This window comes from Entelurus aequoreus, linkage group LG16, assembly GCF_033978785.1.
Source record: "Entelurus aequoreus isolate RoL-2023_Sb linkage group LG16, RoL_Eaeq_v1.1, whole genome shotgun sequence".
NCBI classification, from domain to species: Eukaryota; Metazoa; Chordata; class Actinopteri; order Syngnathiformes; family Syngnathidae; genus Entelurus; species Entelurus aequoreus.
In genome coordinates this window covers 22,722,439-22,747,230 of record NC_084746.1, presented here as the reverse complement: position 1 = coordinate 22,747,230, position 24,792 = coordinate 22,722,439, and the positions used below count along the sequence as shown (strand labels likewise).

Below are 24,792 nucleotides of genomic sequence, written 5' to 3'. Positions count from 1 at the left end.
AGAGACGTCCCCAAATGATGCACAGATGAGTGGTCCACCCCTGGTCCCGACTTTGAACAGCTAGCGGGTCATCTGTGGTCACCTAATAACCTCTCCACCCAGGAGAAGGGGGCAGAGCAGAAAAGAGACGGCAGATCAACTGGTCTAAAAGGGGGGTCTATATAAAAGCTAGTGTATACAAATGAGTCTTAAGATGGGACTTAAATGCTTCTACTGAGGTAGCATCTCTAACTGTTACCGGGGAGGGCAATCCAGAGTACTGGAGCCCGAATAGAAAACGCTCTCTAGCCCGCAGACTTTTTTTGGGCTCTGGGAATCACTAATGAGCCGGAGTTCTTTGAAAGCAGATTTCGTGCCAGGACATATGGTACAATACAATCAGCAAGATAGGATGGAGCTAGACCGTTTAGTATTTTATACTTAAGTAGTAAAACCTTAAAGTCGTATCTTAAGTGCACAGGAAGCCAGTGCAGGTGAGCCAGTATAACTATAGGCGTAATGTGATCAATCAATCAATCAATCAATCAATCAATCAATCAATCAATCAATCAATCAAACTTTCTTGTTCTTGTCAAAAGTCTAGCAGACGCATTTTGTACCTAATTAATAGCCACATACTCAATATTGTAAGCCAGTTGAATAAGTACAGAGTAGGACGTTTTAATAGCCAATAGGTGACAGTGTTGCACAACGACGCTATGACGAGCCCTCGAAGAAGTCAGCTGATGACGTCACCACTGAACCAGGAAGTGCCAACGACAGTAATCTAACCAAAACAAATTAAGGCGAGATCGCAGCTAAATAATAATTGTCATTTTATCACCAAGAAACCAATACGTCTCGACATGGATGGTAAGTTAGCATCAAAATAACTCGTTTTGTTCTCGTCAAAACGGTTGTTTTGTGACAGATAGCCAATTTTAGCTTGTTAGCTTGGGCGAATGTTGATGTTGCTGCTACATTAGAGTACTTCCCTGACGTCATGTGTCACACTAAGAGACGATTTTACTAATACTACATTACTAATACTACTATTTACTCTTCAACTAATAATTCATTCTTACACAGGCACTCGTCTGTCATTGTATATTCTGCCCAGTGAGTGCCAAGCCTGCATAACATGGGTGCAATCAGAGAACCACTCAAATGTTTCTGTCAAAAGGAATACATATTTTCTTTGTTTCTCTGTTTTTGGCACTAGCTCTATCTAATCTAATCTAGTGCCTGGGTTGGGTAAGTGTAAAAGAATGCAAAGAGAAGCCTCTTGGGATTTTACCTGATATTATGAATTGTATTTAATTATGTATCATAAAATACAAATGCACAACATGGCTTCCAAGTTAAACATAGATGCAATCTTTAATTGAAGCCAGATTGAGTGATCACCCACAGTTCAAGGAGTGTCTCACCAAATGTGACTGACTATAGCGGCAATGAATTTAAAAAATGTGACTCAAGATTTAAGATTACCCTTCTCTGGTAAAATGTTTTCTTACACACGCGCACACACCTTGTTGAGGGCCATGTGCATGGGTTGTAAAGAAGTCACAGATTTTTTTATTATTATCATTGTATGAATGCCCAACATTCACACATATACAATTCTACACCCAAAAGTAATCTATTTATTATTATTAATCCGCCGCCAAAGTTTGCCGGAGGCCACAGCCCACAGTTTTCATGTGATCAGAACTGTTCAAGTATCAAAACGTTTGACTCGAGTGGGAATTGTGATCTCCCCCCAAAAATAAAAAACAAAATATCTCAGGTTACCCAGAATTCCTTTTTTTCCGGGACATTTTTTCCATTGAAAATGAATAGGCCATTTTTCTAAATTGCACAATTCCCACATTTCTCAACCGATTCGAACTGTTACACCATCCACACACATATCAATCAATCAAAGTTTATTTATATAGTGCTTAATCACAAGTGTCTCAAAGGGCTGCACAAGCCACAACGACATCCTCGGCTCAGATCCCATATCAGGGCAAGAAAAAAACTTAACCCAATGGGATGAAATGAGAAACCTTGGAGGGGACCGCAGATTTCGGAACTTTTTGAATATAAATCAATAGAAAGATAAAAAATAATCACCATAGAACCTTTATTTAACCAGAAAAGAAAACCCATTGAGATCAAGATCTCTTTCACAAGGGTGACCTGGCCAAGAGGTCAACAGCACATGTCACAGAGCAGTTTCAAAAATAATACATTAAGACATACATTTTAAAATACATAAGAGAACTGTAAAACAACAGAGATTTACATCTTTAAAAACAAGGCACTGTGCAAACGTCTCTCGCTGTTTGTCCCTCAGGACAGAACGGAAGGCTCCAAATGGAAGTAGTTCTGTAAGTTTCAGTTTCGTCTGCAATGCATTCCATGCCATAGGGGCAGCAATGCCAAAAGCTCTTTTGCCAAATTCAGTCCGTACATGAGGAACAGTTAAAACATACAAATTGTTAGAACGTAATGCGTAAGAGCTGCTTTTTTTTGTAACAGAGTACACAAGTATGGAGGTATTAAACCTAAAAGAGCCTTATAAATGATAGTCAGCCAATGTGTGTATCTGCGTGCACTCAATGAAGATAAGTCTGACTTCATATACAGTTGACAGTGGTGGGTGAGACTACGACAGCCAGTAACAAATCTTAGTGCTGAATGAAAAACAGTGTCCAAGGACTGGAGGCATTTAGATGAAGCACTAAAATAAAGCACGTCTCCATAATCAATTACAGGCAAGATAGTTGCTGTCACCAATTTCTTTCTGACTTTAAGAGAGAAGCAGTTTTTATTTCTAAAAAAGAAACCAAGCTTTACCCTAAGCTTAAAGACCAAGTTGTTAATATGGGCTTTAAATGAAAGCTCCTGATCAAGAGTAAAACCCAAGTACTTGTAATTTAAGACCTGCTCTATAGGGTTTCCATTTGATGTTACAATATTTGGAATATTTTCCAGTAGCACCCTTGAATGAGAGAAAACCATTACCTTGCTTTTATCTGTATTTAAAACCAATTTAAGATCAAATAAGCGAGCCTGGATGACATCAAAAGCAGCTTGTAAAAACTCAAAAGCCTGAGTGATGGAGGTTGAACAGCAATAAATAATGGTGTCGTCTGCATAAAAATGGTACATTGCATTTGACAAATTATTACAAAGATTATTTATGTAGATAGAAAATAAAATGGGCCCCAGCACTGAGCCTTGTGGAACACCTTTGGTAATGTCCAGTAATGAAGAGGTGGTCCCAGCCACCTGTGCACGTTGTGTTCTGCTGGAGAGATAGTCTGTGAACCAAGCAGCTGCATTTTTAGATAATCCAACGTGATGAAGGGCTTGAATTAACAGACTGTGGTCTACTGTGTCAAATGCTTTTGACAAATCAATAAATAGGGCGACACAATATTTCTTACCGTCTACAGCCTCGATTAAATCATTGAGGACCTTAAGAGCAGCTGTAATAGTGCTATGCTGTTTTCTAAAACCTAGTTTAAGTCAGCATCAGCCAGCAAACTTCAATAGTGGCATCAGCTGTGGAACCATATAGTGTAACTTACACCCTTACAAAGACATGAACAGTTTGGAATTTGTTGGGTAGGTTTTAGGGATGCACAAAAAATCGATGGGAAAAATAGCTTGATCTAGATTCTCACTAACGATGCAAACTAATGTCTAAAAATGTTCTTTAAGAGATGTGTCACAAGCTGCTATAAAGACTCACGCTGCAATGTTGTTGGAATGACGGTCATCATTCCCTTCTTACTCCTATGTCCCCTCGCGAGATCTTACAAGCCAAGACGAGTTGGCCTCATTGAAAACACAACTTTCTTATGTGCATTAATGTGTTGCATGCCATGTTTTTGACATGATAGATTATTTTCAGTGTTTCTATTAATGTCTATGAAAAAAAATCCTCTTTTACTGTCCTTCCGGGATCTTCGATTTAAAAGACTATTGCCAAGTGCCTTTAAAGTAGAACAAGACCACGAGGGTTCCAATAATAATAATAATACTAATTAAAATTCCAAACACAGCCTAGCACATTGTGTACAAAGTACTGCACTCTAATATGGACAAAGTACACATTTTTACGGAAAGTTGTGCTCCATCAAAAATGACAAATACCTACTGTATATTTCCAGTTTGGTAGTAATTAGCATTCATTTAGTATGAGAAGGGATATCATGGACAACATAGAGCGTACATGTAAATGTATTTATTAAGTTGTCCTTTGCACATGTCATAGTCTTGCAATGTCTGTTGTCAATAACACTCACTGTACTTAGAACCAGAGTTGTGAAGTCAGGACATCATGAAGGTAACTTGGACAGGAAGAACAATCTGGAATGTTTTTCTCCTCTGCTTCTTAGCCTTTTTGCATCGCCTCCATTCAATTCTCTACAAACCCTCCTTGAAATGGAAAAGATTCAATCTTAGACGTATGTTTTGTATTTAGTGCGATGGATAAAGTATTGATTGTGCCGTTGTTAATGTAGTCAATGCTCTCCTTTTGCTCTTCTACAGAAACACTTTTCCAATTAAAGGTATGTATCGAAGTATGTTTGAATGTGCTTTACGACAATGCGATGTATTCATTTCTTTCCCTTTGTCCGCCAGTTTACCTCCAAGCAACTGGAGAGACTGGCCAAAAAGGCCGAGAAAGAATCTGAGAAGGAGCAGGCCAAAGTCAAGAAGGTGAGCAAAGTCCACACATTTGTCAGTGATTTTAGTCTCCAATTCTAGAGAAATACCATTTGTCAGTCAGTCCTTGGCAGTGTTTGGAAAATAACTTTTAAAGTCATTCATTATAGTTATTAGTTGCTTTCCCAAAAAAGTAATTGCATAATCTAATAAATGTAATTATTTACAGAAGATTTTTTTTTCTTTAAGTTTCAAGTATAGGCAGTTGAGAGATGTTTAATGAGAGCAGAGTGTAGTGTGAGTGTGTGCCTTTTAAAAGGCGGTGCCTGTTGCCAAGCGACGTGTGATGTCAGCAAGGGTCCAGAGAGAATAGTAATAGCTCTAGCATTAGCTTGGTTAGCGCAGCATTGTCAGTCTATGCGGAGTGAACAGTGTTGAATACACAGGTAATAAAGATGGAATGTTCTTCGATGGCTGCATTTCTCCTTGTCCACAAATGTGGTATTGTAGGATTCCATGCGTAATCACTTTTTGAATTGTTGTTCATTATTCCCCGGTAGTCGTAGTATTAGTGGTTTTAGTTGGAGTTGTTTGGGTGTACTTCCGTGTTATGTGTTAAGTTTACTCTGTGATTTTGCTTGCCCTTCTAAACAGATACTTCCTGAAGTGAACTTAATGTGATTATGTCTTGTTGACATACATGCCACGTTACTTCAAACATATTGGTAATGGCGTTGTAACGTACGTAAAACTAATTAGATTACTCCAGGGCTGCAACGATTAGTTGATAAAATCGATAAATTATAAGGATGTTTCAATCAGGGTTTAATGCTGCCGATACCAATGCTGATCATCCATGAGTGAGATCGTCTGATACCGATACCAATCAAATGTAATAACTGTAAAAAAAAATATATATATATATATATATATATAATGAGTGCTTCTGACAACAATATCAACAGTTCCTTATTCTCTTGTATTGTTTAATTCAAACAAAGTCAATAGTACAAAAATTAAGTTTCTCAGTTCGAACATTTAATATCTTGTCTATGCAGTCTATTCAATTGAAAAGGATTTGCAAATCATTGTATTCTGTTTTTATTTACGATTTACACAACGTGCCAACTTCACTGGTTTTGGGTTTTGTGAATAGCATTATTGAAATGGTGCTAAGGACTATCATAGATACTCCTCAGATGGAAATGTAAAAAATGACAAAATGAACGAAGTGGTTGAAAGCTTCGATAACATTAGACCAAATCTGAAAGAAACGATTCCAGATGCAGAGTCAGTTGAGGACTTGAATGACACTATAGACAGAAATCCCAACGCAATGTTCCTCAAAGGTGTGACAAAAGAGAAAATCAGTATTGTGTAAAAATTTGTATTTAAGACCTCAACTGATTGTAACAGAATTGTTATGGAAACGATTAAAAAAAGTTATTGAAGAGATTATAGAACCTTTAACATATATCAGCAACCTATCATTTCAAACAGGCAAATTCCCAGAAAAATGAAAATAGCAAAAGTCATACCAATTTATAAGACTGGAGACAAACACCAGTTTACAAACTACATACCTGTTTCTCTACATCCACAATTTTCTAAAATGATTGAAAAGTTTAACAACAGATTAGACAAATTCATAAATAGTAATAAAACACTCACAGACAACAAAGGCATTGGACACAATCAATCATAATATCTTAATAAACAAATTAGAACAGTATGGCATCAGAGGGTTGGTCTTGAACTGGGTAAGAAGCTACTTAACCAACAGGAATCAATACGTGAAGATAGGAGAACACACGTGTGCGGAGCTGAAAATGTTCTGTGTGTTCAGGAGAGAACACACAGAACCTAACAAAATGAGCAAAATGAGCAAATTAAAAAGATGATTTGACATTAACAGACTATGTTTGAATCTCAGTAAAACTAAAATAATGTTATTTGGTATCAGTAGAAAGGAAAGTTAAACACAAATAGAAATAGACAGCGTAGATATTGAAAGGCTAAAAGAAAACACATTTTTGGGTGTAATGATAGATGATAAAATGAACAGGAAACCTCATGTAAAAAATATACAACATAAAGTTGCAAGATACACATCAATAATGAATAAAGCAAAACATGTTCTGGACCAAAAATCACTTCATATTCTTGACTGCTCACTCGTGTTACCATATCATAATACCATGTTGTGTCGAAATATGCGGAAACAACTACAAATGTGCGCTTCATTCACTAACGGTGTTACAACAAAGATCAATAAGAATAATACATTATGTTGGATACAGAGAACATACAAACCCTTTATTTATTGAATCACAAATATTGAAATTCAACAATTTGGTGCATTTGCAAACAGCTAAAATTATATACAAAGCAAATAATAACCTGCTAGCCAAGAGTGTACAACAATTATTCTCAACAAAAGAGGATAATTATAACCTTAGAGGAAATTCTAATTAAGACCTTTAGCATTATGGAATGGATTGAGCAATGATATCAAACAAAGCACCAATATGATTCAGTTTAAGAGACTGTTCAAACTACTAGTGTTCACAAAGTACAAAGAAGAACAATTATGATGAACATATTGAAACCTTAAAAAAAAAAATGTGATAATGATTGTTCATGTATTTATTATTCGTATAGTCATTTATTTATTCAATGTTCTGTTACAAACCGAGAACAAGGAAATGGGATAAAACTGCCATGATATGAAAAGGGGGAGGATTAAATAGGCTCTGCTTCTTCCTACTCCTTTTCGGACGTGCTGTAATGAAACAACTGGAAATATGTGATGCATTACATTGTATCGTATACACGTTCCAAATAAACTGAAACAGAACTGAACTGAAGGGCCGCACAAACCTTAACAACATCCCATCTGATCCCACATCAGGGCTAGAAAAATCCAGTGGTAACAATGAGAAACCTTGGTAGGGACCACCGATGTGTGCGTACACCCCCACCCCAGGGTGAACAGTGCAATGGATGCCGAGTGGATATTGTTAATAATGTGAGAGTCCAGTTCATATCAAAGTTCTGGCCCCCGCTACTTTTTTTTGTCCCATTGTGGGTGGGTTGTTTTGCAGTCAAACTCGATAAAAAAAAAGAAAAAAGTACAGAAACTGAATCACCAACGTGTGGATTCTTTGTTTTGTTTTGGAATTATATGTAGGCAATTTGACTAGATTATGACACACAGTGTTTGTATGTACGGTAACAGAGATGATCTACAAAAACAATAATACAGAAAGCGGGACATTTGAAAGATATAAGGTTTATTGTGCTAAAGATATACGCTTCAGATAAAACAACGTTAAAACAATCTTAGTTTTGAATTGATTAGTATTGGAATTTAAAACACAACTTTATTGAGATCTTAGAAAAGGAAACTTAATTTGTATTATCATTGTGTATAATATGTATTAAAATAAAATTACAGTAAAGTATTTTCTGTGTTTTTATTTCCAAATATTTCAAAGAAAACCAGCACAGATGAGGACAATAATACATAAGACAGTTATGGGCAAAACATTTAATTTTTTCCTACATAACAGCTATTTTTCTGGTTAAAAACAGTTTGACAGCACGTACTACTTGACTGTACAAAGATAAGATGACCATTCAGCTCTTTTCATGTGAACCAACAGAGGGCGCTCCAGCTCAGCTATTGGTCAAGGTGGGCTTCAAAGTTATTTGGCTATTTGTTTCTATTCATGGTTTAGCTTGAAATGTGAACTTGAACTTTTTCAAGAGTTTTCCTATTATAAGACTGAGTAAGAACAAGATGACAATCACAAAACCAACTTCCTCCTTTAGTATTTTGACATCCTCATTCACTCCACTTTTAGTACCATGGCAACATGGAACATCCACACGTACAGCAATGTTAGCGTTCAGTGAATGAAGAATTCAAGAAGCATATTCAGCTGCAAAAACCTCCTAAATAGCATCAATAATTCAATACCATAACTACTCATTTGTAATAACTTCCCACAGTTGTAAATCTGCATATTCACAGGAAATGACGAGCAGTGTCACTGATTGTACAAAATATCTGCAATAGACGAGACCAGTGAGGAACATGTGAGACGGTTACCTCGGCAACCAGAGTCTGGTGTGTCAGAAGTAGCTAAGTCATAGGTGATGATCAAACTGCTTTTTACAGTACAAACAATATTGGCTCCTAAAAGGGTCATATTATATTTTTTTCTACATTTAAAACACTTCCTTGTGGTCTACATCAGTGATTCTTAAACTGTGGTACATGTACAACTAGTCAGAGTCATGTATAAAGAGAGTACGGCTAATAAACAGGCGTCATGACTGCTAGCCAATTGGGCAAATGTTGTTTTTGACGTCAGTTATTCTGACGAAATAAACCAAAACAAAGTGTCTATATGTAATTCAAAACATATTCCAGCTCATAAACTTACGCTTTTATTTGGTGAAAGTATAGTTTTGTGGCCGTATTTGACGCACTCTGCTGCTACATTCCGGCAGTATTTCGTGACCAGCACAGCACTCTTAACACGCACCCGACGGCGCAATAAATGTAAAAAAAACATATAACTTTTTTTTGGTCTTTCTTAATATAATAACTTCATTAGCTTCAGACCAACAATCACGGATAAATTGTGACTTGTGGGTGAAGTACGTCAACCGTGGTGGCGGCCTCCAATATATTTGTAATCACTGTGTGTATCACTCATTATGTATTCTTCTAACTGATCGTTCTGTTTTGGAAAATACTAAGTGAATAAGAGTACTTTTGTAGTTATTTCCCCATATTTCTGCACAATAACTCAGATATGGTAACACTAGCGAACAGTAGAGAATATGGTGTGTTTTTTGGTCCACAACATATTTTGCCTTATTCATTATTGGCGTATTCCTTGCCACTTTATTTTGTTATTGAGATTTTCAGTTCACTTTCTCATCTATTATTACACCTGAAATTTGGTTTCTTTTGCTCAATCATTGTCCATCTATTTGTATTTGTGTTTGACTTTTTGTCTTCTGCTGCTACCTAATTGCATTATTTTAGTTTTACTGAGATTCAAAGAGTCTGTTTTTATCAAACCATCTCTCTTTAATGTGTTAATGTCTTCTGTGATTATTTGTATTAGCTTATGTGTGTTCTCTCCTGAACAAAACGCAAACGTTGTGTGGTGTGTTTACCTGGCACAAGACACTGTAGGCTCTCCAGTGTTGATGGCGAACCTTCACTTCCCATACTTGTCTTCTTTCTGTGTTGTTGAGAAAACGATGTAAAAGCTTTCCACAATTAACGTGAGTGGAGCAGTCCCGTGCTGAACAACAGGGCATTTTTTACACGGCGAAAAACTCACGAGGAAGGGCTGCAAACACATAGCATTAGCTCAAAGTTAGTAGTTAGTAGACCGATTATTGAAGAGATCGCCTGAAACCGAGTTGTCCATTCTCTGTTTATATACGACTCTGCCACTAATGGTACGCCAGCTTCATTTAGTGGTACGCCGAAGAATCACTTGATTAGATCAGACTAAATTATATCTCACCAATCTAAGTCTATGATCATGACCTGATGAAGCCTACTTGGATGAGAGGCGAAACGTCTTCTAAGACAAACCAAACAGTCCAGTTGCGATCGATTGAATGCCCTGAGAATACAATGACCTGAATGTATGAGAACATCCATAGACACTTGATTAAAGTACAGTGTTTTATTATCCTATATTCAAACACACTGTTACTGTTCAAACGGGGTGTAATGTTACAGTGGCCAAACATATGAACTTGTTAGATAAAACCTCTGCCTTGTTCTAATTAATACCGAGACCTACTATGTTACTGTATTTTAATGTTGGTCATTGAGGTGGTACTTGGAGAGCCAGGTTTTTTCTGAGGTGGTACTTGTTGAAAAAGGTTTGAGAACCACTGGTCTACATAACATGTAATGGTGGTTCTTTGGTCAAAATTTTGCTTAGATTATGTTTTACAGACCATCTTCAACTTGCTTTCTGACTGTCTCTCCTAAACGTGCCGTTTTGTGGGCGGTCTTATTTACGTGCCTCTACTTCGAATGTGTCTTCTCCCCGTCAGCTATGTTGTAGTTTTTAGTGCTTCCATATGTAGTCTACTGACAGATATAAGTTCAAACTATACACTACTTTGTATTAGAAATGGCAACAGTGGAGGATGCATGTGCATGGACGAGCCAGTCTGCCCCGCAACAAGAGGACAGGGGAAAAAGAAGGAATTTATTGACTACAACGTCGGTCAACAATGGCGGACTCACGCAAAGCTCTTCGGGTAAAGCTTACCATGTATGGAGATATCTGCTGATTTCACCAATTAAAAAAACATCACAAATTGGGCAAAATGCCAATGGCTTATTTGGATGAAGGATGAAGGAAGGCAAGATAGTTTTATAAAGATTTTCGCCATGCCTCCATGGTATAAATCCAATTTTTCAGGACTTATGCAGATTCCAAATACACAAAAACGGGTACCAATAGGTATGAAAAGTTGGTTTGGCATAATAGGGCTCCTTTTAAGGAACAACATTTTTCTCTCTTTGTTTGACAGGGGTAGACCGTTGCCATAGGTGTGCGTAATCCCAGTTATATAACTGTATATATTTTTTAATTTGTCTGAAAATTTGTCGAACTGAGAAAACTTGTAAGTATGGAAAACGCTCACCAATTTATTAACCATCTAGAATTAACTTGTGCTGTCTTTAAGTTAAAATGGAATGGTAGTTGTTTTTTGGTGAAACTAATGACCACAATAATTCATGAAGTCAAGCTCAGTAGTTAAAATGATGCATACCGTATTTTTCGGACTATAAGTCGCAGTTTTTTTCATAGTTTGGCCGGGGGTGCGACTTATACTCAGGAGCGACTTATGTGGGAAATGTATTAACACATTACCGTAAAATATCAAATAATATTATTTAGCTCATTCACGTAAGACACTAGACGTATAAGATTTCATCGGATTTAGCGATTAGGAATGACAGATTGTTTGGTAAACGTATAGCATGTTCTATATGTTATAGTTATTTGAATGACTCTTACCATAATATGTTACGTTAACATACCAGGCACGTTCTCAGTTGGTTATTTATGCGTCATATAACGTACACTTATTCAGCCTGTTGTTCACTATTCTTTATTTATTTTAAATTGCCTTTCAAATGTCTATTCTTGGTGTTGGGTTTTATCAAATAAATTTCCCCCAAAAATGCGACTTGTACTCCAGTGCGACTTTTATATGTTTTTTTCCTTCTTTATTATGCATTTTCGGCCGGTGCGACTTATACTCCGGAGCGACTTGTACTCTGAAAAATACCGTACATGTTTGTTACTGGATACTTTCTAATATGCCTGGAGACTTTGTATGTGTAAGTAATATACAACTATAATTATTTGATACTTGTTTATAATGACAAATGTGTTGTTTTAGATTGCAATATTGTTCAATTAAGGACACTTATTATGTATGTCTAGCTTGTGTGCTATTATGTGCTTAGCTGTTGTGTAGAGGCTAGCTCCTAGTAGCCTATAGGCTACCCTGTTTACTTTTTGTAAATTACTTGACTAAAATACAAAAAAAAAAACCACCTTGTCTGTTTATTGGAGGACATTTCGATGTTAACTGGCTGTCAAGCTTTGCATAAGTACCGGTAAACACACTGCAGGACTGCTTGTATTGGAGATATTTTACATGCATGCACATGTAATATGATTCGATCAAACTGATATCCGATACCAATATTGGATCAGAACATCCCTAACTTAAAGCTGTACGAAAGTTTTACAGCAGCAGATGATAAAATGAAAGGTCAACTTGATACCTTTTGTACATCAAGCGAGCTTAGTGTTATAGCTGACAAAGTAAATTAATGTAATATCAAATCAAATATCATCAATAATGAATGTATTGTATTTTTATGAATACTCTTTGTGTTTTTTTGTAATGCAGGCTCTGCAACAGAAAAATGTGGAAGTTGCCCGAGTGTATGCAGAGAATGCAATCAGGAAAAAGAATGAAGGTCTGAACTGGCTGCGTATGGCGTCTCGTGTCGATGCGGTGGCTTCTAAAGTGCAGACGGCTGTCACCATGAAATCAGTATGTTAGTATTGCATTGCTAACATGCTAACTTTTAGCAGGTGTCTTAGCATGCCAGTTTTTTAAGCACATTTTGCAGGTATTCACCCAAGAGTCAGGTATTTTGTTCTTTCGTGCATGCTAACCGATAAAGGGGAACTGCCCTTTTTTTGGAATTTAGCCTATCGTTCACAATCATTTATGAAAGACATGACAATGGATGTATTTTTTTTAATGCATTCTATCTCGTAAATAAACGTAAATAAAAGTCCACTTATAGCGAAGTCGATGGGAAGTTCTCTATTCCGCCCATAAAACCCAATAAAAAAACATCCAAAAAGCGCCAACAATAACCCATTTACATATTATGATTTGAATATTAAGTATTAGTGATATTGTTGTTGTTAAAAGCGCTAGCGCAGACAAACTATTTATAAAGGCGTCGTGATCACTAGCGTGTGTTCCTATGTTTACATCTTCGAGTGGTAACCTGTTTCCTCGCTTTCTTTGCTCGTGAAAGTTTATTGGACATCATAAATAATGTCTTTCACCTGGAAAGTAAAAGGACAAGGATATTATCCGACATGTTGGTACACTTTGACAGCCAATTTACACCCGGAAATGGCAAGAACGACACAAAAAGACGCTTGGTTCCACCCCCCTTTTCTTCGCGAGGATTATGAGTCATTCTTCATTTAAACGGAAATATAACAAGAATCGATCAGTTGGCATCCTAATGAGAGCACACATTGTACAGTAAGTGGTGTTTTTTTGTCTTATGAGATCTGCAGTGAGTAGTAATTAAGTGATGTTGGAAAAAAAGCGAATGTTGTGATGCATTTTTTAAATTAATGTGCCCCGCATGTTATTATAAATGTGCCCGTTACTACATTACATATATGCTTACATCATGTATATAAAACCTTAATGGAGGTGTTTGGATGTTTTTGGATGTTTTTTTAAGGGGTTTGTTGGCAGAATAGAAGAATAAAATTAAGGTTCCATTGTAAGCTGACTTGATCGCATTTATATAAATTTAGAATGCATAAAACATGTCTTCTTATCTAACATAAGCATTATGAAAGACATGACGAAGGATGGATTTTTTTAATACATTCTAAATAATAAATAAAAGTCAATAAAAGCAATTGGGAGGTTCTCTGTTCCGGCCATTAAATCCGATACATAACCACTCAAAAAGTGGCAACGATACTCAATTTACATTTCGTGACTCAAATATTAACCAAGTATTAGTGATATTGTTATTATAAGCGCTAACACGGACTAACTATTTATAGCGGCGCCATGATCACTACCGTGTGTCCCTATGTTTACACCATCGAGTGGTCTTCTGCTTTCTCGCTTCTTTGCTCCCTGTAAGTTTATTCTTGATAATAAAGCATCTCACCTGGACAAAAGAAGTCTGAGTAGGTATTCCGGCAAGTTGTAACACTTTGATAGCCATTTAGGACCCGAAACTGGCGAGGTCAACACGAAAAGACGCCTGGTGCCCCAACTCTGTTTCCTTACAAGGATTATGAGTAATTTTTAAATGGGAATATATGAACATCCTAGTGGTCGGCATCCTAATGACAGCAGACCTTGCACAGTAAGTGATGTTTATTATGTTTGTTGGCTCTCATGAAGTCTGCAGTGAGTAATAATCAGTGATGAAGGAAAAAAGCAAACATCATAATGCGTTTTTAAATTAATGCGCGTGTTTGCCTAAAATGATCAAAATACGTAAATATTAAATGTTATTATAAATGTGTCCGTTACTACATTACATGTTTACTTACAGCATGTATATAAAACCCTAATGGAAGGTTTGGTATGTTTTTAGGAGCTTTATAGGCAGAATTGAACAGCTGCCATAGGCTCCATTGTAAGTCGACTTTTGATCGCATTTATTTATTATTTAGAATGCATTAAAAAAAATAACATCCATATTCATGTCTTATAATGATTGAGAACGATAAGCAAAATTCCAAAATAAGTCCCTTTAACATGCCAGCTTTTTTTGCTCATTTAGCTGGTAAACACCCTATAGTCATATCTTCTGTTATTTGACCCTATCTGGCTAGTGTAGCCACGACACCTTGTGGATAACAAGGTGTTTGATTTCTTGTGATACAGGTGACTAAAAACATGAGCCAGGTGACCAAGGCCCTGGACAAAGCTCTTCACTCTATGGACCTCCAAAAGGTCTCTGTTGTCATGGATAAGTTTGAAAGCCAAGTCCAGAACCTGGACGTCCACACCTCGGTAAGTGCCCATGGAAGCACACATGTTGTAACTTGTGATCACACGACATCTTTCCCACTCCAGGTGATGGAGGACTCCATGAGCTCAGCAATGACGCTGACCACGCCGCAGGAACAGGTGGATGACTTGATCCACCAGATAGCAGAGCAGAACGGTCTGGAGGTGATGGACCAGCTGGACAAGTTGCCCGCAGGAGCCACCTCAGTGGGTGCAGAGAGTTCCCGCGCCCAGGAGAAGGAAGACCAGCTTTCTAGACGGTAATAACAATCACCACTTTCACTTTACAAACGTGTGTGGAATCAAAGATGACGCACAGACTGAACTAAGTATACTTCTATTTTGTTCCTTTCTTTACTCATGTTTCCAAAAGTCAGAAAAAACTAGAGATGTCTGATAATATCGGTCTGCCGATATTATCGGCCGATAAATGCTTTAAAATGTAATATCGGAAATTATTGGTATCGGTTTCAAAAAGGAAAATGTATGACTTTTTTAAACGACGCTGTACGGAGTGGTACACGGACGTAGGGAGAAGTACAGAGCGCCAATAAACCTTAAAGGCCCTGCCTTTGCGTGCCGGCCCAATCACATAATATCTACAACTTTTCACACACACAAGTGAATGCAAGGCATACTTGGTCAACAGCCATACAGGTCACACTGAGGGTGGCCGTATAAACAACTTTAACATTGTTACAAATATGCGCCACATTGTGAACCCACACCAAACAAGAATGACAAACACATTTCGGGAGAACATCCGCACCGTAACACAACATAAACACAACAGAACAAATACCCAGAACCCCTTGCAGCATTAACTCTTCCGGGACGCTACAATATACACCCCCCCGCTACACCCGCCCCCCTCAAACCCCGCCCACCTCAACCTCCTCATGCTCTCTCACGGAGAGCATGTCCCTAATTCCAAGCTGCTGTTTTGAGGCATGTTAAAAAAAATAATGCACTTTGTGACTTCAATAATAAATATGGCAGTGCCATGTTTGCATTTTTTTCCATAACTTGAGTTGATTTATTTTGGAAAACCTTGTTACATTGTTTAATGCATCCAGCGGGGCATCACAACAAAATTAGGCATAATAATGTGTTAATTCCACGACTGTATGTACCGGTATCGGTTGATATCGGTATCTGTAATTAAGAGTTGGACAATATCGGAATATCGGATATCTGCAAAAAAGCCATTATCGGACATCTCTAGAAAAAACCCAATCCATTTTTTCCATATTGTAAATCTAATTCACGTGTCTGGCCACAAATTTGAACACAACACAATGAAAATACATAAAGTAAAGAGACTAAGTCACAGGTGTCAAACTCAAGGCCCAGGGGCCAGATCTGGCCCGTCACATCATTGAAAGCCTGGAAATAATATGTGTCATTAAAGTACTTTATATTTTATTACTAAATGTATTCGTTTTTTCCATTTTGACAGAAAAAATACATGTACTCATTTTTTTAACATAAATATTATAATGTAACAAATATATAATGTTTTTGTTAAACTAGAAATAAATACTTTTTTTTCTCTTGACTTATGATTTCAAAGCAAGTTATTCACCAAATTGTCAAATTTTATAAATAGACATTACAGCGACTTTATGAAATTTACTGTGGTTTTACAGCATTTTACTGTACATGAAAAAACAGTTCGACTGTTTTTTGACCATAAAATGCTGGCAAGTAAGCTGACAGTTTTTTACTGTAAAAAAACGGTGGTACCGTTTTGCTATTCACAATCAATGTCAATCAATCAATCAATGTTTATTTATATAGCCCTAAATCACAAGTGTCTCAAAGGGCTGTACAAGCCACAACGACATCCTCGGTACAGAGCCCACATACGGGCAAGGAAAACTCACCCCAGTGGGACGTCAATGTTAATGACTATGAGAAACCTTGGAGAGGACCGCATATGTGGGTAACCCCCCCCCCTCTAGGGGAGACCGAAAGCAATGGATGTCGAGTGGGTCTGACATAATATTGTGAAAGTCTAACACATCAGCGATAATAGACAATATTATCAAGATAATAGATGGTAAAATCTACAGTTGTCGTTTTTACGGTAAAATCCGGCAGCTAAGTTGCCACAATTTTACTGTAAAAATGCAGTTTTATATTTACAGTAAAAAAAAAAAACACTGTAAATTTTACAGTAACATTCTTTCAACTGAGCTGCCAGTTTTGTACCGTGAAAAACAGTGGTACTGTTTTTTCCATTTACAGTAACATGCTGAAAAAAACACTGTAAATTTTACGGTAAAACTTTTGCGACTGACATGTCAGTTTTTTACTGTAAAATCTACAAAAAAAATTTACATTGTACATAAAAAAACAAATCATCAAATGCATAGGCAATTGTGTAATAATACCATTCACGGTTAGAAGTGGCCCTCTGAGGGCAAACATAACTGTGATATGGCCCTCAATTACAAACCCCGTTTCCATATGAGTTGGGAAATTGTGTTAGATGTAAATATAAACGGAATACAATGATTTGCAAATCCTTTTCAACCCATATTCAGTTGAATATGCTACAAAGACAACATATTTGATGTTCAAACTGATAAACTTTTTTTTTTTGCAAATAATCATTAACTTTAGAATTTGATGCCAGCAACACGTGACAAAGAAGTTGGGAAATGTGGCAATAAATACTGATAAAGTTGAGGAATGCTCATCAAACACTTATTTGGAACATCCCACAGGTGAACAGGCAAATTGGGAACAGGTGGGTGCCATGATTGGGTATAAAAGTAGATTCCATGAAATGCTCAGTCATTCACAAACAAGGATGAGGCAAGGTTCACCACTTTCTCAACAAATGCATGAGCAAATTGTTGAACAGTTTAAGAAAAACCTTTCTCAACCAGCTATTGCAAGGAATTCAGGGATTTCACCATCTACGGTCCGTAATATCATCAAAGGGTGCATAAAATCTGGAGAAATCACTGCACGTAAGCAGCTAAGCCCGTGACCTACGATCCCTCAGGCTGTACTGCATCAACAAGTGACATCGGTGTGTAAAGGATATCACCACATGGGCTCAGGAACACTTCAGAAACCCACTGTCAGTAACTACAGTTGGTCGCTACATCTGTAAGTGTAAGTTAAAACTCTCCTATGCAAGGCGAAAACTGTTTATCAACAACACCCAGAAACGCCGTCGGCTTCGCTGGGCCTGAGCTCATCTAAGATGGACTGATACAAAGTGGAAAAGTGTTCTGTGGTCTGACGAGTCCACATTTCAAATTGTTTTTGGAAACTGTGGACATTGTTTCTTCCGGACCAAAGAGGAAAAGAACCATCCAGACTGTTATAGGTGCAAAGTTGAAAGGCCAGCATCTGTGATGGTATGGGGGTGTATTAGTGCCCAAGACATGGGTAACTTACACATCTGTGAAGGCGCCATTAATGCTGAAAGGTACATACAGGTTTTGGGGCAACATATTTTGCCATCCAAGCAACGTTACCATGGACGCCCCTGCTTATTTCAGCAAGACAATGTCAAGCCACGTGTTACATCAACATGGCTTCATAGTAAAAGAGTGCGGGTACTAGACTGGCCTGCCTGTAGTCCAGACCTGTCTCCCATTGAAAATGTGTGGCGAATTATGAAGCCTAAAATACCACAACGGAGATCCCCGGACTGTTGAACAACTTAAGCTGTACATCAAGCAAGAATGGGAAAGAATTCCACCTGAGAAGCTTCAAAAATGTGTCTCCTCAGTTCCCAAACGTTTACTGAGTGTTGTTAAACGGAAAGGCCATGTAACACAGTGGTGAACATGCCCTTTCCCAACTACTTTGGCACGTGCTGCAGCCATGAAATTCTATGTTTATTATTATTTGCAAAAAAAAAATAAAGTTTATGAGTTTGAACATCAAATATCTTGTCTTTGTAGTGGATTCAATTGAATATGGGTTGGAAAGGATTTGCAAATCATTGTATTCCGTTTATATTTACATCTAACACAATTTCCCAACTCATATGGAAACGGGGTTTGTAAAACAAGTTTGACACCCCTGGACTAAGTCAACAACACGCGGATTCTTTGTTTGGACACGGAATGATACAAGGGCAAGCGGACTAGTTTGTTTGTTTGTTTGTCTTTACAACAACAAATGAGTCGATATATGAAAACCAGAGCAAAGTTTTAGTAAAAATGTGCTACCAGTGAGCGACGTTCCCTCTAAGATGTGCAACTGCGCATTTACCTACTGCTCATGCGTCCTCTGTGCACAGCAAATCTACGCCGCGCACAAAATATAATTCAACAAAAACTTTAAACAAAAAAACCCCACATAATTTATTCTGTACAGTTTTGCAATGCTATTCTGTGAGTGACAGGTGACAACAAACGATAAAGACAACAGATAAAGCAATGTTTGTCAACAGTGTTCAATTATTGTTATTGTAGTGTAAAAAACATCTATCGAGCAAAACTAGTAATTTTCCGCCCTACAAACCACGCCAAAACCCACTCTTTGTCATTTGTTATATCAACAGCAGCAGCCGCTCGCTCTCTCTCACTTGCGCCAACACACACACACACATACACACACCCTCATGGCACTTAGCCACTGATGGGTTCACGGCCACACAAAAAGTCGGACAACTCCAGCATCACACATAAACTGTAAATGGCAGGTCGTTACACTGTGACTCCCTAATCACTTGTGTGCTTAATCATCTGTCATTTGCTGTATTACGAATGTTAATTTATGGATATTAACCATAAAATGCTGTTACTAGATTACAGAAATGTTAATAAAAACTGTAATGATATATTTTACAGACAGAAAAGTACAGTTACAGTATGTACACTTAATCACATGCTTACATTACATTGTGTAACATGTGAATGTTTTAAGGGGAACTAAATGTGATCTCTAAAAGGGGTACAAGTTATTTCCAAAGCAGGGCCACCACCTAGACATACGATACTCGTACAAATCTAATGAAAAACAAGATTTGTTTTGTAATGTTCATTGTAAGTGGGCCAAATCACTTATATTAGAAAATATTTTCATGCAAATGACTACTGTATACATATACATATATATACTGTGTATATATGTACAAACCCCAAAACCAGTGAAGTTGGCACATTGTGTAAATCATAAATAAAAACAAAATATAATGAGTTGCAAATTCTTTTTAACCTATATTCAATTGAATAGACTGCAAAGACAAGATGCTTAACGTTCCAACTGGTAAACTTTGTTATTTCTTGCAAATATTAGCTCATTTGGAATTTGATGCCTGCAACATGTTTCAAAAAAGCTGGCACAAGTGGCAAAAAAGACTGAGAAAGTTAAAGGAATGCTCATCAAACACGTATTTGGAACATCCCACAGGTGAACAGGCTAATTGGGAACAGGTGGGTGCCATGATTGGGTATAAAAGCAGCTTCCATGAAATGCTCAGTCATTCACAGACAAGAATGAGGCGAGGGTCACCACTCTGTGAACAAATGCGTGAGCAAATTGTCGAACAGTTTAAGAACAACATTTCTCAACCAGCTATTGCAAGGAATTTAGAGATGTCACCATCTATGGTCCGTAATATCATCAAAAAGTTCAGAGAATCTGGAGAATTCACTGCACGTAAGCGATGATATTACGGACATTCGATCCCTCAGGCGGTACTGCATCAAAAAGCGACATCAGTGTGTAAAGGATATCACCACATGGGCTCAGGAACACTTCAGAAAATCACTGTCAGTAACTACAGTCGGTCGCTACATCTGTAAGTGCAAGTTAAAACTCTACTATGCAAAGCGAAAGCCATTTATCAACAACACCCAGAAACGCCGCCGGCTTCGCTGGGCCCGAGCTTATCTAAGATGGACTGATACAAAGTGGAAAAGTGTTCTGTGCTCTGACGAGTCCACATTTCAATTTGTTTTTGGAAACTGTGGACGTTGTGTCCTCCGGACCAAAGAGGAAAAGAACCATCTGGATTGTTATAGGCGCAAAGTTCAAAACTTAAGCTGTACATCAAGCAAGAATGAGAAATAATTCCACCTGAAAAGCTTCAAAAATGTGTCTCCTCAGTTCTTAAACGTTTACTGAGTGTTGTTAAAAGGAAAGGCCATGTAACACAGTAGTAAAAATGCCCCTGTGCCAACTTTTTTGCAATGTGTTGCTGCCATTAAATTCTAAATTAATGAATATTTGCAAAATAATCTCACATTTTAAATATCTTGTATTTGCAGTCTATTCAATTGAATATAAGTTGAATAGGATTTGCAAATCATTGTATTCTGTTTTTATTTACCATTTACACAACGTGCCAACTTCACTGGTTCTGGGTTTTGTAAATGACATGTCATACATTAGGTTAACTTAAACAACACTGCCAGAGCCACAATGAGTTTATAGTAGGTGTGTGAATGATCAACAATCAATATTATTGGCAGAAATAGAGGGCCCCAAAAATCCGAAATAGAGGGCCCCAAAATCCAATTTTGCTTAGGGTCCCATGGAGGCTTGGTGAGAGGAGGGTAAAGGTAACTTAATTTCATTTTTAAAGGGTTCTAATTATGTTAAAAAAAAACATATATATCAGTGTTTCCCATAAACTGCCAAGATACCTGTGGTGGTGGGGGCGTGACTATGGGCGTGGTCATCATGATATCATCGAGAAATTTGCATAATTTACTACAATGGTATGATTTTCTCTAAAAAGGCCCAAAAAATGTATACTTACTAATTAATAATAACAGTTGTGTTTTAAACGTCCATCCATCCATCCATTTTACAATATAATTACAACACTTTATGTACATATTTATATACAGATTTGAACAATAAGTTATTCACTGAAATATATTTATTAATTGTGGTTCTTACAAAAAATATATCTTATAAAATATAAAAGCTAAAATGTCTCATAAAGCTCTGCCCCTTTAATTAGTGCATACTAAATAATTAAACTTTAGCCTACTACTACAACCATATTATTTACCAGCAACATAAAGTGAAACAGAGGCAGAGGTGTCCTGCCACAGTCAGTAACAAATAAACAGAAAACAGTAGTGGTGGAAAGATAGACACAGAGCTTCATCAAACATCTGATCCACTGAACAAAGAGCTCCAAAAATCTTGAACTTTAGACTGCCATCAGTTTTACTCCCTACACTTAACCATGTGTTTCCTACTGCCTGCAGACTTTGCACCCTTTGTTATATGCACATGTTGTGTTTCTAATATAAATACATTTAATAAAGTCCAATACAAATAAGGCAACAAGAGAAGTATCCTACACTTCTCTTTTGTAAAGTAAATCTGAACAGCCGATATGGGCATCTACATCAACTATATGATTTGCCTGAGAAGCTGGAGAGGACAAAAAAAAAATACAAAATTTTAAACTTTTTTTTTTTTTTTTTAATTTTTGGCGGACGTAATTCTTTCGTGGCGGGCCGCCACAAAAAAATGAATGTGTGGGAAACACTGTGTATATATTTAGAAGGCTGTCAGCTGTTTTTTATGCTCCTATGAAAACATTAAATTTATTATAATATTGTTTTCCCATGTGTGTTGCAGGTTGGCCGCCCTGCGGAACTGAGAGGCAACAAACAAGACCAGCTTCTGGTGGTGGAAGAACTTTCTGTATTTGTACTCAACCCTTCCTCACACACACACACACACACACACGCAAGGTCACCTGAGTTTACCTATAAACCTCAGGTGTATCCTCCTCCTTCGTTTCTGTATGTCATTTAATCCTCCATATTGTTCCTTCTTTTCTATACAAAAGGTTTTGTGCTCGCAACATCCAAACTTGTTTTTCAACTCCTTTACAACAGCGTGAGTGTCCAAAGCGTGGAGATGCACTTAATGAGCTGAGCACGTCAAGGCTGGAAAGGTTTTTAAAGGGCGTGGTAAGATGCTCTCCAGCCTTCACTCAATAATACACTTACTTGGTCAGCCATAACCCAAACTAGTTAGCATGTCCACATGTGTTGCGTTTGGACACCACCCACTGGAGTTACTGCATGTAAATCTTGATGATAAAGGACAAGTTATTAATATTGATGCTGCACAATCCTCGCTTAGAACACTCAGTTTTTTGACCAACATTTACGCCTTCATCCGTACTCGGAATGCCTTTTATTGGGCGACGCTCGCTCTTCTCCTGACAGTGCCTGAAGGAAAAGTGATGATGCTAAAACACACGTGATGATGCTAAAACACACGTGATGATGCGAAAATACACACGTGATGAAGCTATGTGCTTCTTTCGGACAAATTCTTATTCAAAGTGTGTTGTATGACATCCCACAGGTCTAGCTTTTATTTTCTAGATGTGTATAGAGCCTAAATGCTGTCTTTAAGAGCAGCACATATTGAAAGACATCAAAAGGATTTACAATACGCACATTTTTCTTGTTGTTTGAACTACTGAGTCATTTAAAAGCTTATTTTCTTCTCTGGAGAAGCCAGGCCTTGACTTTCTTGTGCTTCATTCAAAGCAAGGGAAAGTTTTTGCCCCTGACTGTTTACGCTGACATCAGGACTTTGCTGCACTTTTAATGATGTTTTGGAAATAAAACATGATCTTCAAACCTCTATCATTGTCGCATCGATACATCGTGTGACTTACAGTGTCGTCCTTTGGAAGAATTTGGATCAGTATCATTTGATACAGCAGAGATTATTTAACACGTGAAAATGAAATTGAGTGCAATGACAATAAAGTTCCATTCCACAAGCTGTGTGATTACAGTAAATAGGATGGAGAAAGCAGCACAGATTAGGATCACCCAAATATCCATAAAGTATCGATACCAAGGGTGGATTAGTATGAGAACCTAATGTACTACATAGTTACATACATACTACACACCGTTTGTTTAATTTAATAACCATGTAAATACTTTAATAGGTACATGCACATAGTTTGTTTAGAGTGTAATAAACATGTATATAGTTTATTAATATGTGCATACTGTTTGTTTAGTTTAATAAACATGTATGAAGTTTACATGTACATACAGGTCAAATGAAGTGTAGAGTGTAATAAACATGTACATAGTAAATATGTACATAGAGTTTGTTTAGTGTAATAAACATACACGTAGTTTACTTATATGTACATAGTTTGTAAGGGGTAATAAACATGCACATTGTTTATATGTACATGTACATACAGTTTGTTTAGGGGTAATAAACATGTACATTGTTTATATGTACATGCACATTCAGTTTATATTAGTGTAGCGTTTAATAAACATGTACATGGTCTGTATGTACATGTACATAGTTTATGTTTAGGGTAGATTGTAATAAACATGTACATAGTAAATATGTATATGTACATAGAGTTTATGTTTAGTGTAATAAACACGTAGTTTACTTAAATGTACATAGTTTGTTTAGGGGTAATAAACATGTACATTGTTTATATGTACATGCACATACAGATTATATTAGTGTAGTTTTTGATGTACATAGTATATATGTACATGTACATAGTTTATGTTTAGGGTAGATTGTAATAAACATGTACATACTAAGTATGTACATGTACATAGTTTATGTTTAGTGTAATAAACATACACATAGTTTACTTATATGTACATACAGTTTGTTTAGGGGTAATAAACATGTACATGGTTTATATGTACATGTACATAAAGTTTGTTTAGAGGTAATAAACATGTACATTGTTTATATGTACCAGTACATACAGTTTGATTAGGGGTAATAAACATGTACATTGTTTATATGCACATGCACATT

At 37.0% G+C, this 24,792-nt stretch overlaps 1 protein-coding gene across 2 annotated transcripts; it reads left to right on the top strand.

Annotated features, from left to right (window-relative positions):
• The first annotated feature begins 684 nt into the window (after positions 1–684).
• On the top strand, positions 685–23,619 carry chmp1a (charged multivesicular body protein 1A). 2 transcript variants are annotated; one of them, XM_062023481.1, is made up of 8 exons: positions 685–852; positions 4,374–4,442; positions 4,528–4,547; positions 4,621–4,698; positions 12,628–12,774; positions 14,890–15,018; positions 15,082–15,275; positions 22,594–23,619. In XM_062023481.1, the coding sequence occupies exons 1-8, from the start codon at positions 846–848 to the stop codon at positions 22,613–22,615; spliced, it is 666 nt and encodes a 221-aa protein (XP_061879465.1). In that variant the 5' UTR covers positions 685–845; the 3' UTR covers positions 22,616–23,619. The 2 variants fall into 2 exon arrangements, with proteins under 2 accessions (XP_061879465.1, XP_061879466.1); XM_062023482.1 differs by lacking the exon at positions 4,374–4,442.
• The last annotated feature ends 1,173 nt before the right edge of the window (positions 23,620–24,792 follow it).